Here is a 19,444-nt window from a genome sequence, read left to right as displayed (position 1 = left end):
GCAGCAACTTGACGTAGCATAGACTCAACAAGCCGTTGGAAGTCACCTGAAAAAAATATTGAGACACCCTGCCTCTTTAGCCGACCATAATTGAGAAAGTGTTGCCGGTGCAAGACTTTGTGAACAAAATGACCTCTCGATTATGTCCCGTGAATGTTCGATGGGATGCATATCGGGCGATATGGGTGGCCAAATCATTCGTTCAAACTGTCCAGAATGTTCCTCAAATCAATCGCGAACAACTGTGCCCAGTGACGTGGCCCACTGTCGCCCATAAAAATTCCATCGTTGTATGGTCTCCAAGTAGTCGAACATAACCACTTCCAGTCAATGATCGATTCAGTTGGACCAGAGGACCCAGTCCATTTCATGTAAACACAGGTCACATTATTCAAAATGGTTCAAATGGCTCTAAGCACTATGGGACTTAACATCTGAGGTCATCTGTCCGCTAGACTTAGAATTACTTAAACCTAAGGACATCACACACATCCATGCCCGAGGTAGGATTCGAACCTGCGACCGCAGCAACAGCGTGGTTCTGGACTGAAGTGCCTAGAACAGCTCGACCATCACATTATTATGGAGTCACCACCACCTTGCACATAGCCTAGTTGATAACTTGGGTCTACGCCACACTCTAACCCTACTATCCAGACTCATCTGACCGGGTCACAGTTTTCCAGTCGTCTGGGGTCCAACCCATACAGTCACGAGCTGCAAGTGTTGTCGTGCTGTTAGTAAAGACACTCGCGCCGGTCGTCTGCTGCCATAGCCCATTAACGCCAAATTTCGCCGCACTGTCCTAGCAGATATATTCGTCGTATGTCCCACATTGATTACTGCGGTTATTTCAAGCAGTATTGTTTGTGTCTTAGCACTGTCAACTCTACGCAAACACCGGTGCTATCGGCCGTTAAGTGAAGGCCGTCGGCCACTGCGTTGTCCGTGGCTAGAGATAATGCCTGGTATTTACGAGGTGCATTCAAGTTCTAAGGCCTCCGATTTTTTTTCTAATTAACTACTCACCCGAAATCGATGAAACTGGCGTTACTTCTCGACGTAATCGCCCTGCAGACGTACACATTTTTCACAACGCTGACGCCATGATTCCATGGCAGCGGCGAAGGCTTCTTTAGGAGTCTGTTTTCACCACTGGAAAATCGCTGAGGCAATAGCAGCACGGCTGGTGAATGTGCGGCCACGGAGAGTGTTTTCATTGTTGGAAAAAGCCAAAAGTCACTAGGAGCCAGGTCAGGTGAGTAGGGAGCATGAGGAATCACTTCAAAGTTGTTATCACGAAGAAACTGTTGCGTAACGTTAGCTCGATGTGTGAGTGCGTTGTCTTGGTGAAACAGCACATGCGCAGCCCTTCCCAGACGTTTTTGTTGCAGTGCAGGAAGGAATTTGTTCTTCAAAACATTTTCGTAGGATGCACCTGTTACCATAGAGCCCTTTGGAACGCAATGGGTAAGGATTACGCCCTCGCTGTCCCAGAACATGGACACCATCATTTTTTCAGCACTGGCGGTTCCCCGAAATTTTTTTGGTGGCGGTGAATCTGTGTGCTTCCATTGAGCTGACTGGCGCTTTGTTTCTGGATTCAAAAATGGCATCCACGTCTCATCCATTGTCACAACCGACGAAGAGAAAGTCCCATTCATGCTGTCGTTGTGCGTCAACATTGCTTGGCAACATGCCACACGGGCAGCCATATGGTCGTCCGTCAGCATTCGTGGCACCCACCTGGGTGACATTTTTCGCATTTTTAGGTCGTCATGCAGGATTGTGTGCACAGAACCCACATAAATGCCAACTCTGGAGGCGATCTGTTCAACAGTCATTCGGCGATCCCCCAAAACAATTCTCTCCACTTTCTCGATTATGTCGTCCGACCGGCTTGTGCGAGCCCCAGGTTGTTTCGGTTTGTTGTCACACGATGTTCTGCCTTCATTAAACTGTCGCACCCACGAACGCACTTTTGACACATCCATAACTCCATCACCACATATCTCCTTCAACTGTCGATGAATTTCAATTGGTTTCACACCACGCAAATTCAGAAAACGAATGATTGCATGCTGTTCAAGTAAGGAAAACGTCGCCATTTTAAGTATTTAAAACAGTTCTCATTCTCGCTGCTGGTGGTAAAATTCCATCTGCCGTACGGTGCTGCCATCTCTGGGACGTATTGACAATGAACGCGGCCTCATTTTCAAACAATGTGCATGTTTCTATCTCTTTCCAGTCTGGAGAAAAAAAATCGGAGGCCTTAGAACTTGAATGCACCTCGTAGTATTCTCGGCACACTCTTGACACTGTGGATCTCAGAATATTGAATTCGCTAACGATTTGCGAAATGGAATGTGTCATGCGTCTAGCTTCAACTAGCATTCCACGTTCAAAGTCTTAGTTCCCGTCGTGCGGTAATAATGACGTTGGAAATCTTTTCACATGAATCAGCTGCAGTCAGGTTGGATGATTGTTGGCAAAGGACCTTTAGGTTACTGCAGGTGAAGGAGCTCCGACAATGCGCTATCCTTTTGTAACTTGTTTACTCGATACTACCGCTATCTGTATATGTGCATATCGCTGCCTCATGACTTTTGTCCCACAAGTGTAGTTTGCTCTGCTTATCTGCTGCATAGTATGTTGCCCATAGACAAAAAACTTAAAACTTTATGTTTTGCCATACGGCAGGTCTTGTCATGGGGGAGCCTCGTCAGAGAGGTCCACCGCATGAGCGTCTTGGGAAGTGATTCCAGTGGTGGTTTCCCATTGCCTTCCACTGATGATAATGAAGACAACACAACACCCAGTCCCTGAGCGGTGAGCGGAGAAAATCTCCGACCCAACCGGGAATCGAACCCGGGCCCCTTGGAGTGACAACCCGCTGCACTGATTACTTTTTAAAAAATCTCATTTTGTTCTACATTGTTCGTTGAATTTGTTCGTGGCGGACGTCCGATGATACTCGTTCAGGTTGTTCATTGATCCGTTCATTCAGTTTTTTATTACAGAGGGTAGCTAAATTCTCTGACCGAACACGCAGAGCCGGCAACCACTCAGCTCTCGGGGCGGACTTAAAGCTAAAAGACCAACCCAAAAATTGAAGATTAAACGGAGTCCCAAAACATTTTAAATGGCTAGTTGCTGCAACCATCTCCTTCACTATTGTCCACCAGTCACTTTTTTTAGTCCATCTTAAATTAAATATTTAAGTAGGTTTTATAACAGTAAATAATACGGCCTGTGGAACAAAATGAAAGAAACATTCACGAATCATAACGAGTTCGAAAAGGTTTGAATATACACTGGCTTATACCTTATTATGTAGTTCACAGTGCTGTTCTTGTCTTCTTCTATCTTGTAGTTCGCTATCTGCTCGCCGATGAGTGTCATATCGTGTACCCAACCCCTTAATTTTGTGTGCAGCATGTCCCTCAGACGTTCCATGTTCTTAAACCATCCACGGAGTTGCTCATCGTTCGTGTGGTTACCCTGAGAGACACAGAAAATAGATCAAATTATCCGCATAATATTCACAGACAGCAGCCAGTCTTAACTTACTCTTATAGGTCCTGCTATTACATAACAATTAGATTAGTTTCGGCGCATGACTACTCATTCAATTTTGTATACCCTCTACAACATTAGTGCAAAGTAAGTGCTTAGCGATGTCTTGTCCAACACACAAAATTCTTAACCTACAACATCAGACAAGAGAGCTCTAGATATTTCTAGGTAGTCTCAGCACAAACGTTTGAATGTCTGAATACGTGCTCTCGTGCAACATGTCTGAATAAAATGTTCTAGGGTTGACAGCAGCATCAGCCTCCTACATGTATAACCACCTGACGAAGCTAAGAGCCCAAGAAGATTTTATTCAAACTTTTGAACGATTTTCGAAAAGAGAATCGTGTGATCGTTGAGTCTCGTGTCGAAATCTTACTCGTTACCAATACTGTGAGGAACGTGCTGTGTCCGTTTACAAAAATGGTTCAAATGGCTCTGAACACTGTGGAACTTAACATCTGAGGTCATCAGTCACCTAGACTTAGAACTACTTAAACCTAACTAACCTAAGGACATCACACAGATGCATGCCCGAGGCAGGATTCGAACCTGCGACCGTAGCAGCAGCGCGGTTCCGGACTGAAGCGCCTAGCACCGCTCGTCCACAGCGGCCGGCGATCATTTACATATGTAATGATTGACAACAACCGCTCCACGTCAGAAAAATTATCTGAATTGGTTGTGCACAAATTAAATGTCAGTTTGATTCAAAACTTTGTATCATTGTCGTTTCGCTGCTGGCTTTTATTGAAAATTTTCGTTTGTTGTTTGTCACTTGGAACGATATTGTCTATTACTGACAATCACTCAATTAATGCGGATTTGAAAGAATGTAGCACACAATATTTATGGATCTTGTGAGTTTCGGACAGGGAAAAATAACTCTATCCCAGTTATTCGATCTGAGGGTAACAGAGAAGCAAAAGCAGAGAAGATATCTCCAAATTCTTTCGTTGTTTACAAAGAGAATACTGCGCATTCATTACTTTATACACATCAGGGGGCAACCATTACTTTGTCCTGAAAGGCGCACGTAAAGCAAAAGTCCACTATCCAAATGCAATTGATTCCCAGAATGCATAACTTCCCGTGGTAGTCTAATGGAAGGGGCGCTGCTGAGACAGTGTGCTATTTGATTATTGTGCACTGATACGCAGTATGGCTAGTCTGTATTTACGTCTCGCTTGCAATACGTCTGAAGCTTCTCTATTGACTTGAAATCATTCTGCGTTTCTGAATGTGTTAAAGTGTATTTTTACTTGGAGTGTAGTGAAAAGCCTATGGATTCAATTATAATTATTCTCACTCATATTATGTACCACTTTTATCAGTAATCTTTTTTTGTTGTACTTCATGGTGTTTCCTTGCGTATTTGTTAATACATTGTGATGGAAAATCTTTCCTCTGCTGGAAATTTAAAAAATAGCCGCTAAATTCCGCAGTTCGATTTTATACTATTGTTTTTACATTAATTTGTTGTCACCTACATAAAAGTCATCTCCGAAATAAAGTCTTAAAGCATGTTCTTTTTATCCTGGGCCCTTCGAAAGTCAAATTTATAACAAGAAAAGGCCTCTTTTACCTTATGAAGAGATATTCTGAAAAAGAGTTTGTAAAAAGATTGGACTCTATGAAAAAAAAAGTATTATCAGTTCCTACCTTCCTTGATGAAGAAAAGCAAGGTTTTAAGCATAAACATTTTAATATAAAGCCACATTTAAAGAAAAGATGGCTTGCGTCACACAAACTCGAAAATACTTTCTTAGTAAAAAAACCATAACTGGCTGCAAAGTACAATTATCTAAAACTCGAGTTGGCAGGCCATCAAATTCGTTCGTTGAGTTAAGCGAACGCAGGAAGAGACGTAACACACAGCTATTGAGAAAATATTTTGGAGCCACAGAATTTCCCTATGTCAGTCAAATGGAGCACCGAGAATGTGGAAATGTTGAGGTTTCTAAAGTAGTTAATGATATTACTTCATCTCCTACACGAGGACCTAAGTCCGCATCTCGTGCTCTGGTGGGGCCGGTACGGTAGCTCAGCGTGTTCGGTCAGAGGGTTAGCTGCCCTCAGTAATAAAAACTTAGCTAACGGATCAGCGATCAACTTTAACAGGTGTCATGGGACGTCCGCCCCGAACATGTCGAACGAACAAAATGACATCAGCGAAACAAACAAAAAAGTGGCTAGCTTTGCTGTCTCTGAATCATGGGGTCCCGGGCTCGATTCCCGGAGGGGATGGGAATTTTTTCCTGCCGGAGACTGAGTGTTTGTGTTGTCCTCATCATTTCATCATCATCCGGGAAAAGTGGGGTGACTGAACTGCGAAAAGATTGTGAATTTGTATGGTGTCGGAGATTTGATGTTTTGCCAGATTCCTAATATTCACGCTACACTCGTGAAATGGTCGTACGGGAAAATGCCCACTTCATCGCTACCTCGGAGATGCTGTGTCCCATCGCTCGAACGCCGACTAAAACTCCACGTTCAAACTCACTTAAACCTTGATACCCAGCCATTGTAGCATCAGTAACCGATCTAACAACTGCGCCAGATACTTGTTGTCTTATATAGGCGTTGCCGAGCGTAGCGTCGTATTTTGCCTGTTTACATATCTCTCAAAATGGTTCAAATGGCTCTCAGCACTATGGGACCTAACATCTGAGGTCATCGGTTCCATAGACTTAGAACTATTTAAACCTAACTAACCTAAGGGCCGGCCGAAGTGGCCGTGCGGTTAAAGGCGCTGCAGTCTGGAACTGCAAGACCGCTACGGTCGCAGGTTCGAATCCTGCCTCGGGCATGGATGTTTGTGATGTCCTTCGGTTAGTTAGGTTTAACTAGTTCTAAGTTCTAGGGGACTAATGACCTCAGCAGTTGAGTCCCATAGTGCTCAGAGTCATTTTGAACCTAACCTAAGGACATCACACACATCCATGCCCGAGGCAGGATTCGAACCTGCGACAGTAGCAGCAGCACGGTTCCGGACTGGAGATCCTAAAACTGCTCGGCCACAGCGGCCGGCACATGTCTCTGTAACTGAATACGCGTGCCTATACCAGTTTTTTTTTTTTTTTTTTTTTTTTTTTTTTTTTTTTTTTTTTTTTTTTTTTTTTTTTTTTGTTTGGCGCATTTGGTACTGGTAGGTTCGATCAACACGTGTGTATTACGGATATGCTTGTCAACTCAAGTGGGAATCCCTGCAGGGAAGACGACGTTCTTTTCGGGAAACACTATCGGGAAAGTTTAGAGAACCGATATTTGCGACTGACTGCTGAATGATTCTGCTGCTACCAACCTACACGTCGTGTAAGGACTGCGAACACTAAATAAGAGAAAGTATGGCTCGTATGGAGGGATATTGAGAGTCATTCTTCCCTCAATCCTTTTTGCGGTTGGAACAGGCGTGAAAATTAAAGAAAGACGACAGCGTCATCTGCAAACAACCTAAGACGGCTGCGCAGATTGTCTCCCAGATCGTTTATATAGATAAGGAACAGCAAAGGGCCTGTAACACTACCTTGGGGATCGCCAGAAAGCACTTCTGTTTTACTCAATGACTTTCCGTCAATTACATCGAACTGTGACCTCTCTGACAGGAAATCGTGAATCCAGTCACATAACCGAGACAATATTCCATAAGCATGCAGTTTCACTACTAGCCGCTTGTGTGGTACAGTGTCAAAAGCCTTCCGGAAATCCAGAAATACGTAATGAATTTGAGATCCCTTGTCAACAGCACCCAACATTTCATGCGAGTAAAGAGCTAGCTGTGTTTCACAAGAACCATATTTTATAAATCCGTGTTGACTGTGTGTCAGAGAGCGTTTTCTTCGAGGTAATTCATAATGTTCAAACACAACATATGTTCCAAAATCCTGCTGCACATCGACGTTAATGATATGGGTCTGTAATTTAGTGTATTTCTCTTACAACTTTTCTTGAATATTGGTGTGACCTGTACAATTTTCCCGTTTTTGGGTACGGATCTTTCGTCTCTTTCGTCGACCTAAACGTTGTATATGATTGTTAATTATGGGGCTATTGCATCATCATACACTGAAAGGAACCTAATTGGTATACCGTCTGTACCAGAAGACTTGCTTTTATTAATTGATTTAAGCTTCTTCACTACTCCGAGGATATCTAGTTCTACGTTACTCATATTGGCAGCTGTCCTTGATTCTAATTCTGGGATATTTACTTCATCTTCTTTTGTGAGTACATTTCGGAAGTCTGTGTATAGTAACTGTGCTTCTGCCTATTTTCGCTCTACGCGAATGTCGCATCGATGAATGGATCTCGTGAGCAGGCATGACATGAGGCATGCAGGCACCCACTTGCGAGAGATTAGTCGCAATTCTGATGTCTGTTTGTGCTGTTTTGTTCGTCTTCTTTCCCCGTTTTTTCCCTTTTTGATGCTTTTTTAAAGTATCTGACGACGAATCTACTGGATGTGTTGCAGGTATTTAACAGTGACTAGTATGGAGTTACTCATTAAGGAAACTGAAAAGAGATCAGCTGTTTACAACAAAAAATTAAAGGAATACAGCGATCGTAATTTCAAGAAAAAACATTGGGCTGAAGTTTGTTCGCAAGTGACTCAAAACTGGAATGGCTGGAACGAATTTTCAACAAATGACAAGAAAACTAAAGCTAAGTTTAAATAACTAAACAAGCCTGTTAGTATAAAAATGTAATGCAACCCAAAATTAAGAAAAACATATAGTTACGATAATTCGCATGTTGCTCCTAAGAACATTGCCATTTTACATTTGTTAATTAAGTAAAGAAATCTTGCACCAACCACTGGCTAGATGCTGCCGTATTGCCAAGACATTGAGCCTTAGGGTGAAATGAAGTAATTTGGAAAGCAGTCACTCACTTCAGTAACTGCAAAATTGGCTCATAAACCGAGTCAAGGTATTCCATCCACTGGACACTCATAATATTAATCTTCAGCGACTATTCGATCTTTTCTCCTGACAAAGTTGTACAATGCGCAGCATGCTTTTACAATGTGGTCTGCTCGCTTTGTTTGAACATCCAATGGACGGTGAAAGATGCGCCATTTACTGGCCAAAATGCCAATAGTGCACAAAAGGCATTGGCCATCCAGTTTGTTCATAAGACAGAGGGTGTGCTTGTGGGCTATTTAAATTACCTGCATTTAGCTTCTCACCAAGTGTTGAATTTTTCAAAATGTTTGAATCAGTGTTATCACCGTAAGACCCTAATCAATTGCTCTGAAGCAGTAGTTAGCGTCAATTATAGCGAGCAATGAATTGAAAAAAAGTTTTCGCAATTGAAAAGCAGAGATCCAGAGGTAGACGTCTTCTGCATTCTGATGGGTTTGCCGTCAATTGCACCAATGCTGTTAGGGAAATTTATCCGAAGGTAAAATTTTTTTGCAATCTCTTTCCAGTCCTTTTCGGTTTTGGCTGACATATAAAGTGTTGTAGACATTTCAAAGTTGTGCACAAGCATCTTTTACAATGCTTCCAATAATATTGGCGCCTAAAAATTATTCGAAGTGCAATGCACTAAAAAGGCTTCCGTTGGTAAGATACCTGAAAATAATGCCGCAAATCAACTTACAAAATCAAACAGTTTAAATACTAATTAAGTTTCTGCATAACGCCCATGCATTACAGTTAATGTTTTATTATTGTTTCAGAGGCAGTTGGTGCCCTTTGTAAAGGGCAGAGAAGGTACGTTTCCCGCAGAGAAAATGAAGAAGAGCAACAGCATTCTCAAGAAAATTTCACCCATAGGGATAAATCTGCCAATACCAATTCTGTTGACGAACAGGCCAGGCCTCAGCAATAAAAAAAGCCAAGGGGTTCGTTGGTTGGGGGACGGGGGAAGGGGGGGGGGGGGGCAAACAGAGATGTCAGCGGTCCAGCAGGATAAGGGAAGGAAGTCAGCCCTGCCTATTCAGAGGAACCATCCCGGCATTTGCCTGAAGTGATTTAGGGAAATCACGGGAAACCTAAATCAGGATAGCCGGACGCAGGTTTGAACAGTCGTCCTCCCGAAAGCGAGTCTAGTGTGCTAATTACTGCACAGCCTCGCTCGGTAAAGCCTAGTATGAAACATTATGATTGAATATATTATAAGCGAAACAGACCTATAAAATCAATGAAGATAAAAAATTTGCATTGATGTTGGTTCCAATGTTAGGAAACTTAAATGAAGACCAAAAACATCACGCTAAAGATGAAATTTTAAACATAATGTGTAGTGCTAGATACTTCAATCTTCAGCCACAACCAGCTTATCCAGAATCATCGTGAACTAGATCCCGGTCAGAATTACTACATACAAGATGAAACTGTTGTTAAAAATCTGCATTCACAAAATACTAGATAACTGCAAAGTTTTGCAATGACTTTTCGGTCAGCCTTGTGCTCTGTCTTCCACAAGTGGGAGCGATATATTTAATCTGTCAAACCAGTAATGTAACTTAATAGTTATTAATGTGTATCAGTAAAACTGCACATTATTAAATTAAATAGGTTGCTAGTATATTAACTTATTATATATCACGCTACATAATGTCGATAAATGAATAAAGAATAATTTATTACGCTTTTTTTTTACTTAGCTTAAAGTTACTGACTAACATTCTTCTGGCGGTATGAACTCTCTCCACGTCATATCATTATATGTTATTCGTGGTACAATTATTCCCAACAGTTCGTCAAAACTACTTTTTGTCATTCTATAATACTGGAAAAACTTCGCAGGGTACTCACATAAATCTAAAAATAATTTGTAAAACTGCCCTTTCAGTAATCTTAGATTTGTTGTTGGATGAACCCAATAAGATTTTGCGTGGCTTACTTCCCGCTCGAAGCAAAAGAGTGGTCGCACAAGAAGTTTCAATGATATCCATTGGGAAACTGTTTTAATTTAACGATTTATTTCTCGCAGTAGATTTACCTCGATGATTTTCTGCAACAGTGATGTTTTTGTCGGCGCGACTAGAAATCGCTAGTGGAAGCCGAGCCTTACAATGTTAACTGCCGGGTTGCCACAGCGCATGCGTAGAGAGCTACTGTTCAGCTCTAATACATACCGCTGCCTTCAGTTAGCCACGTCCGTCCTTTGTGTGTATTCCGTGTTTGTATTACTAGTGCGCCGTGACTTCTGACTGAAGTTACGACGCCTGTTAGTATTTCGAAACTGAAAGGCAGAAAGCTGAATAGCCAATCTCGGGAGATTGTGCATAACGTTTTAATGTTTACGGAAGATGACTCCACTCAGGGAAGGGACATTCTGGTGCAAAAATTTCAGTTGAGACCCCAATTGGCCACAGGAGTTTCGTGTAGCACTATCCATAAAATTAAAGGGGAAGGCAGGCTATCTGATTCTGGCGGAGGAAGGAAATTTGTAAGTCCAGATAAGAAACGTAGACGCAAAACAGTTATAGACATCGATAGTCTTGATGAGGTTGTTGGTCTGCAGCTCGTGGTCGTGCGGTAGCGTTCTCGCTTCCCGCGCCCGGGTTCCCGGGTTCGATTCCCGGCGGGGTCAGGGATTTTCTCTGCCTCGCGATGACTGGGTGTTGTGTGATGTCCTTAGGTTAGTTAGGTTTAAGTAGTTTTAAGTTCTCGGGGACTGATGACCATAGATGTTAAGTCCCATAGTGCTCAGAGCCATTTGAACCATTTTTTGATGAGGTTGTTGTTAGAATTATGTACAACACTTATCTGACCGGAAAACGAGTGCCTACAGTTAAAGGAATTATAGAAGTAGCGTAGAAGCTACAGACTTTCAAGGTAGCAACACTAGTGCAAGAGGGTTATTAAAGAAATTAATTTTTCGTTGAAAAAAAAATCAGGCTAGGTCATATTATAAGAGCGAAGCGAGATCTGGTAAAAAAAAATTGCGTATTTGAAGCAATTAAATTGAGACGAAAACAGGGACACTGTTTACGTTGGTTAAACCTTCATTTTATCATCACGTTTAAGTGGGAAAGCATGGAAGAGAATACAACTGGTCTCAAAGGGACAACTCCCAATAACAACTTGTGCAGGTGATGAAAATGGCTTTATTCCTGAGTTGCTTGTCATGAGGATGTCAAATCAAGTAACGGGAGATCACCGCAACCACATGAACCAACAAAATTATGAAAAGTGGTTGATAGAATAGGTGATTCCCAACTTAAAACCTAACTCTGTACTAATTCTCGACAATGCTCATATCATAACGTTAAAATAAACTAAGCTCCAACTATGGTCGCTTCCCAGCCCGCTGTAGGATCACATCGGTCGTCTTCCTCCTGTTGGTACCGTAACTGAGATTTGGCAACAAGGAAAGGTATGTTTGGCAACACTGTGATCGACGAGAAACTTCCTGGCGTGCACGGAATTAAGCCTCAAAGTTCACTTGATTTTTCCTCTCATGTCCATTGAATAATCTGAGTTACTATCGCTTGAGGTGTAACAGAAGAGTGTAAATTTGCGGTTTTCAGCCCAGGAAAGTAGTTGCACGTGGAAATCGCAACTAATCTCGTCCTTTAAATAGCGTTTTTACGAGTTCTAGTCACTATTGGCCTTGTAAGAGGTAGGCATAACTCATACCTCTTCGCTAGGCCTGTGGTGATGTGCTGGTCTGTGGAAAAACGTCTGTTACGGTTCATGGTTCTAGTCTCGCCGACAGTAAGGCTTTTATCCCTTCTGTGAAAGAGCTACAAGCAGTCATATCAAACATCAATAAGCAAATCGCAAGAAAATACTTTCAGCTCATAGTGCAATGGTGAAAGCCGACCAAAGTGGCCGCGCGGTTCTGGCGCTGCAGTCTGGAACCGCGAGACCGCTACGGCGCAGGTTCGAATCCTGCCTCGGGCATGGATGTGTGTGATGTCCTTAGGTTAGTTAGGTTTAACTAGTTCTCAGTTCTAGGGGACTAATGACCTCAGTAGTTGAGTCCCATAGTGCTCAGAGCCATTTGAACCATTTTTTTTGCATGGGTGAAAAACTTACAATGCTGAACAACAGGTAACGCCTCTTTCCCCTGCTGACAAGCAAATTTTGGGTTTCTAGGAACACATAACTTTATTTATGAGATGCCACATTTGCATACCTGTTGAGTATGACACAGCATACCAATTAAACAAAGACCTAATCGAAATCTAAGTGAGTAGTATTTTACAAATTCGTGCTGATAGAGGCACACTTGTGTACAGATACGCAGTTTTATTAAAACAGACTTTCGTCGTAAGGTTATCGTGGGTAGTTTTATTTCATTTCTAATAATACAGTGCACAATTTTCGTAAGGTTTCTTTTAGTGTTGTTAAAACAATACTAAACATGAGAGAGAAAATAATCATCAATGATATATGCGAATTCTCTGATATTATCTATTACAGACTGACAATGCACATGCAGTTTATTGATTACATGCATGTAGAATACTTGTTCTGAGTTAAAGCTGTCAAACAAGGTGTAGTAGCCACAACCAACAGCGGGAACGCCTTGGGCCGCGGATCGGAGCCGCCAGGCGGGGAAGCCGCCGGCGGTGGAGCACGCACCACCGGGTAAACACAGGACGAGTCGGACGACAGACCAACGACAACTGTCAACAACCGACCACGACCGACTACGAGCGACACAACAAGGAAGAGACAAACAACGGAGGCTTGTGGAAACCACAACACCAAACACCAAACGTAAATCCACTCGGAACCAGAGTCAGGCAAATGTCAACAACGAGCAACGACCAGAACGCAGTACCGTCGAGATAGAAACGAAATTCAGAGCGACTACCAGACTGGCTCGACTAGGTTTTTTTTTTCTTTTTTTGTATTTCAATTCCCCATCGGGGCGGGCTGGCAGCAGCCTCGACTAGGTTTTTTTTTTTTTTTTTTTTTTACTTTATTGTTATTTTAACACCTGAACAATCAGGGAGGCTGGCAGCAGCACAATACGCCGCTCTTCAGCCGAAGAGAGTACAATGAGATAAACAGAGAAGAGACATCACGTAAAAAATCGGCGGGAAAAAACAGTAGACACAGGAACATAAAAACACAAGAAGCCGTTCACACTCGATGACAATCCACACGACGAACGGTTGACACGATGCACAAACACTGAAGATGACGACGGCACTGGTGAACGATGGAGTGTGACGGTGAAACACTGAACACTAAACATGACAGCACACACGATACACTGACGGCGGTGATCTCCGGCGCGCGAATGTCCACTGAGCGTGTGCGAGTCCGGGGACCTGCCAATAGAGGAGGAGGAGGAGGAAGGGGAGTGGGAGAGCGAGATGGGAGAGCAGAGATGCCACAGGCAGGGGAGAAAGGGGGGGAGGGAGGAAGGGGGAAGGAAGCCCGGGGGAAGAGGGGTGGAGGGAGGGGACAGGGGAAAAGGGAAGAGAAGGGAAGGGAAGAGAAGGGAGGGAGGGCGCCGAAAGGAAAGGACACCGGGAGAGGGGGCCGGGCAGGGTCAAAGTTGATAGGAGGGGTAGATGGAGGGGACGAGGACATCATCAGGGAGAGGGAGCTGGCGGAAGCCACCTTGGGAGAGGGTAAGGAGGGTGGAGAGATGGAGACCGGGTGGGACATGGGAATACAGGCGCGGCAGCGGGCGGGGGTGGGAGAGGAGCGGGGAGACGAGCGGGTGAGGAGGGTCGAGTTTACGGGAGGTGTACAGGATCCGTATCCTTTCAAGGAAAAGGAGGAGGTGGGGGAAGGGGATGAGATCATACAGGATCCGCGTAGGGGAGGGGAGACGGATGCGATAGGCGAGGCGGAGAGCATGGCGTTCAAGGATTTGGAGGGATTTATAAAAGGTAGGGGGAGCGGAGATCCATGCTGGATGGGCATAACAGAGGATAGGGCGGATGAGGGATTTATAGGTGTGGAGGATGGTGGAGGGGTCCAGACCCCACGTACGGCCGGAAAGGAGCTTGAGGAGACGGAGGCGGGAACGTGCCTTGGCTTGGATTGTCTGGAGATGGGGAATCCAGGAGAGGCGACGGTCGAGGGTGACGCCAAGGTACTTAAGGGTGGGAGTGAGGGCGATGGGACGGCCATAGACGGTGAGATAGAAATCAAGGAGGCGGAAGGAAGGGGTGGTTTTGCGTACAATGATCGCCTGGGTTTTGGCCTCGACTAGGGCAGAGCGGGTCCCTATATACGAAACCGGAGGGAGCGGCTATTGGCCGCTGTCAGCACGTGGCTTAGCGGTGGCGCCCTCACTGCGCGAGAGTCGCTGCGCAGAATAGCTGCCGCGGAGGCGGAGCCCTCTATGGGCTGACCACATCCATTTGTTCTTCCGCGTGTTCGACTTCCACGGCGGAAGGTACTAGGCAAGTTTGAAGAAGAATAAAATGCCACTACCAGACAATAGCTAATGTAGAAAATACTTTTCTGACTATTTTGGCACGATGCGCTCCCCCCATACATAATACAAAAGCTTCGAAATGCATCTGCTGCCTGGCCGTCTATTAAACCTGAAAAGAACAAAATGTCGCAGAAGTTAGCCCTCTTTCCACATGCGACTATTATGGTTGAGAAGTGAAGGGAATTACGTTCAAAGTTACATTAAATTGATAACTTCAGCAGACAGCAGCATTGCATTTTAAAAAATGTAGCAGCGAATATATTATAAATCGCAACATCTAATCTACAGTGCGCAACGCTTATCGTTACGCTGTTAGCTGTCACACAGCTACAGCTGCTCCAGAAGTCAACAACAGTTCCTCCAGAACTTCGCATTCCACAGTGCTGTGAGATAATATATATGGCCGGATCTAGACTTCTGAGAGACAGACAGTTACTGCTTTTCATTTCCACTGCACTACGGTTTCAACAAGCAGACTGCGCAATAGAGTAGCTCAAATGGAAAGGAATACATCGTATTTAAATTTTCGCATCCTACACTGCTGGCAGTTCTGTGTAGGTGGCAGTTACGTGATTTTGTTTCGGTGATTACAAAACACAGTCGAATGTATGCATTTGGTGGGTAGCCGAGGCAGCTAGTTCATGGCGATTCGGTCAACCAAGTAAATGAATGTACTGAACATGCAGCAAACCACTACAGGGAGCCTGTGTGTCAGAAGTCTCATCCAGTGTGGAGCAACGGCGTTATGATAGGAAAATGAGTCACGGAGGAGACGATTTGGTGGTCTGTTGGTTTGATGATAGGTTCGTATTCTTATGGTCTGGGTTCGATTCCATCTTCTGCTGCCGGCCGCCGTGGTCTAGCGGTTCTAGGCGCTCAGTCCGGAACCGCGCGACTGCTACGGTCGCAGGTTCGAATCCTGCCTCGGGCATGGATGTGTGTGATGTCCTTAGGTTAGTTAGGTTTAAGTAGTTCTAAGTTCTAGGGGACTGATGACCACAGATGTTAAGTCCCATAGTGCTCAGAGCCCAGCCATCTACTGCTGATGCTTTTTGATAGGGAGAGAGAGATTCTATTCTCTTCTGGCTACGCCAAGTGAAGAAGGTACAGTAGCATTGTGATCTGAAATTCACATTAAACATGATATTCCTTCTCTACCAAGTAGACGTTAGGTTGAACCACAATAAAGTCAGGAGTGGCGACACGTAGAAATTCTATCACCAGTAACTTTTTTTATACTAGTTATTTATTTCTAGTGACGAAACAAACGCTATGTAGGGTCACAGGACACATATTCCATCTTTTATTTGAGCTTCTGTATGCTGATAAAATTGGTTCTGAACTGGGAATGCAACTCAGACCGCCCTTCGCGCGGAATTTGATCCCTTCGTGACAATACAGCTCGACTACAATTTGTTGTTTCTTCAAAACTGCAGATTCCTCAACATCTCCACATATTGCGCGTGAATGGGTTCGAATCCTGCCCCGGCACTAAGGTTTTCATTATGAATTATCAAGCTCAAGCATGAGAACACCTATCTGCTGGTGGATAATAATTTTGATTTTTAATGCATTTTGATTCGTTGTCAACACTAACGATATCTGACGTTTTTGATTCCCAGTGAGTCATATAACTATTTGCGAAATCACTGTAAGTTCAAGGATGTTATTCCGAGCTGCTGGTGGAGAAAAATTCGGTAGCTGACGTCTGTTTGTGTGTAGAAACGATATGTGTGGGGTTCGATTCCGAGTCAGCACTGAACTCTTCGTATTATTGTTTCTAGTTCAAACATGCTCACATGTCGCTGCTGGTGTAACAAACCCACATTTAACGTTAGTTTTCTCAAGAATATAACAGCGATAGGTGTCGGGTTGGAGTCCTGGGAAGGAAAAAATTAACGTTTCGTCTTGTCATTTCAGTTGAAACATCCAGCTACTGCTGAGAAAATCCGGTATGTCACAGTTGATTGTGCTTCGGTAACAATCCGATTAGGTTCTGGGTTCGAATTCCTATCCAACACAAAGCTTTACCTCACGGCATTTCAAGTACGTTACTTGTGAAGAAGCAATATTTAACATCTCTCGTAGTTCGTTAACAGGGACAATAGATGCTGGGTAGGAATTTGCCTCCGTTAAAAATTTTTACGTTATGAAATTTAAAGTTGATATTTGCTAACTGATACTGTCTAAAATCGAGGTATATCACTCTCTGTGTGCCTAGTCAGGAATGACTGTTAGTTTTCGTCAGTCACTATATCTTAGTCTGCATGACCTGGGTTTTAATCCATTTGCAGAAAGAGACGGTTGGTCGTGTCATTTGAAGTTCATACGTATTCTCAACTAGCTGCTAGTGAATAATTTAAATTTTTAATGTCATTTTGTGTTAAATAACAAGTATGGTATGTTACTTTGAAGAGGAAATCGTGAATACGACGAACTTACTACGTGCATTACGTATCTGACCACTCTGGTTGTTATAGGTGATATCCTTACCGTATAGCGGTACGTCGACCATATTGTACGTCCGTTTCTGCTGCCCTTCATGGAAAGCCATCCTGGACTTGCATTTCAACAAGATTATGTCCACCTGCACATGGCGAGAGCTTCTACAGCTTTTCATGCTTGCAGAAGCCTATCTTGGCCAGCAAAGTCACCGGATCTCTCCCGAATTGAGACCGTTTGGGGCATTATGGGTTGGGTCCTCCAATCAGCTGGGGTTTTTACGATCTAACGCTCCAATTGGACAGAATTAAGCACGATATCCCTTAGAAGGTTCGAATCCTGCCTCGGGCATGGATGTGTGTGATGTCCTTAGGTTAGTTAGGGTTGGCCGATGTGGCCGAGCGGTTCTAGGCGCTTCAGCCCGGAACCGCGCGCCTGCTAGGGTCGCAGGTTCGAATCCTGCCTCAGGGATGGACGTGTGTGATGTCATTAGGTTAGTTAGGTTTAAGTAGTTCTAAGTGTAGGGGACTGATGACCTCAGATAGTAAGTCCCATAGTGCTCAGAAGCTTTTGAACTACTTGCTTAATGGTCAGAGGTGGCCTACGTGCTATTGTCTCGCTAATTTGTCAAACACTTTCTCTTGAATAAATCATTCAATTTTTTGAAACTGTAATCATTTCTTTGTCTGTACATGTACATCACATCCACCGATTTCCGCCCCATTCGGATAGTTCTTTCATGGTGGATCGTTTTCTCGTTTGCCTAAGAGTGTATAACGGCGATAATGGAAAGTGTTGCACCATCAAGCACCAGTCCGATATTTATCGCACTGGACTTTAACTGGAGATGTTCATCACGTAACGAATATTAAATGATTAAGCTTCTATTCCATTTGGAAATCATTTCAATCATCAGTATGAGATGTGACTGCTACAGACATGAATACACTCTCACATTCGTTTTAATATGGAAGCAAACAGCCTCCAGATGTTATTTTGAAGAATGTTTTGGTATGCTTGAATTACACGCTGCATCAGTTCATGAAAAATATTGGCTAGACGCTGGTATGAAACTATTCGTCTTCGAATCGCATCCCAGATGTGCTCTATGCGTTACTCATCAGGGTACTGGGCAAGCCAGTCAAGAATTTTACATTCATCAAGGGGCTTCATGGTTTGAAGCGCACTGAGTGGACTCTCGTTGTTCTACTCGCATATGCTATTTGCATGATAACAGGGTGTCCAATTCTTAAGACAGAGATGTGAGCAGTCAACCTCGCTTCAACAATTACCAAATCAAACGGATGTTCAGAAACAACAGTTCTCACACCATGATACAATCAGTTGGAGAGGTATACATCCTAAGAATCTCTACTTCCTGTGACATTTCAGCAGTTCGTCTACGGACAGGTTGGTGTCTACATGACCGCCACAAACATAAGCGAGACTCATAACGGAACACCACAGAATGCCACTCAATGCCCCAGATGACTCTGGCTCCACAACGCAGAGGTCTTTCAGGTGTGAAGTCAGCAGCAAACGACGCATAGGACGTCGAGATAACCGAGCTTCAAGTAATCTTTTCCCTACAGTACGTGGCAATACTGTGCTGTAAACTGTGACACGACAGTCATTTGTCGCCGTTTGGAGAGAGAAGTTTGACCGTTGGTCGCGCTTAAAGGGCGCGCGCACAGCTGCCGGTGAGGCCGGCGGAGAAAGACGACGGTGAGCGAGTAGGGGTAGACTGCACCACGTGGACCTGTCAGTTTCAAGCGGCTGGCGGTTACATAAATAAAATGCAAATGTCGTGTGATTATGGCCTCACGTCGGGTGACGGTTCGCCGGGAGCAAGTCTTTCGATATGACGCCACTTCGGTGACTTGCGCGTCGATGGGGATGAAATGATGATGATTAGGACAACACAACACCCAGTCCCTGTGCGGAGAAAATCTCCGACCCAGCCGGGAATCGAGCCCGGGCCCTTAGGATTGACATTCTGTCGCGCTGACCACATTTCCTTTTTTTTTTTTTTTTTTTTTTTTAAATCTCATTTTATTCGTTT

General features: G+C 43.9%; 1 protein-coding gene across 5 annotated transcripts in view; it reads right to left on the bottom strand.

Annotated features, from left to right (window-relative positions):
- Positions 1–19,444, bottom strand: part of LOC126469834 (uncharacterized) — a 214,450-nt gene that overhangs the window by 73,807 nt on the left and 121,199 nt on the right. For all 5 annotated transcript variants that reach the window (XM_050097129.1, XM_050097126.1, XM_050097127.1 and 2 more), the window contains exon 5: positions 3,326–3,501. In XM_050097129.1, coding sequence (XP_049953086.1) covers positions 3,326–3,501 — 176 coding nt within the window. The remainder of the gene's footprint in view (positions 1–3,325; positions 3,502–19,444) is intronic.

This window comes from Schistocerca serialis, chromosome 3 (assembly GCF_023864345.2).
Source record: "Schistocerca serialis cubense isolate TAMUIC-IGC-003099 chromosome 3, iqSchSeri2.2, whole genome shotgun sequence".
Taxonomy (NCBI): Eukaryota; Metazoa; Arthropoda; class Insecta; order Orthoptera; family Acrididae; genus Schistocerca; species Schistocerca serialis.
This window is presented reverse-complemented; position numbering and strand designations above follow the sequence as displayed.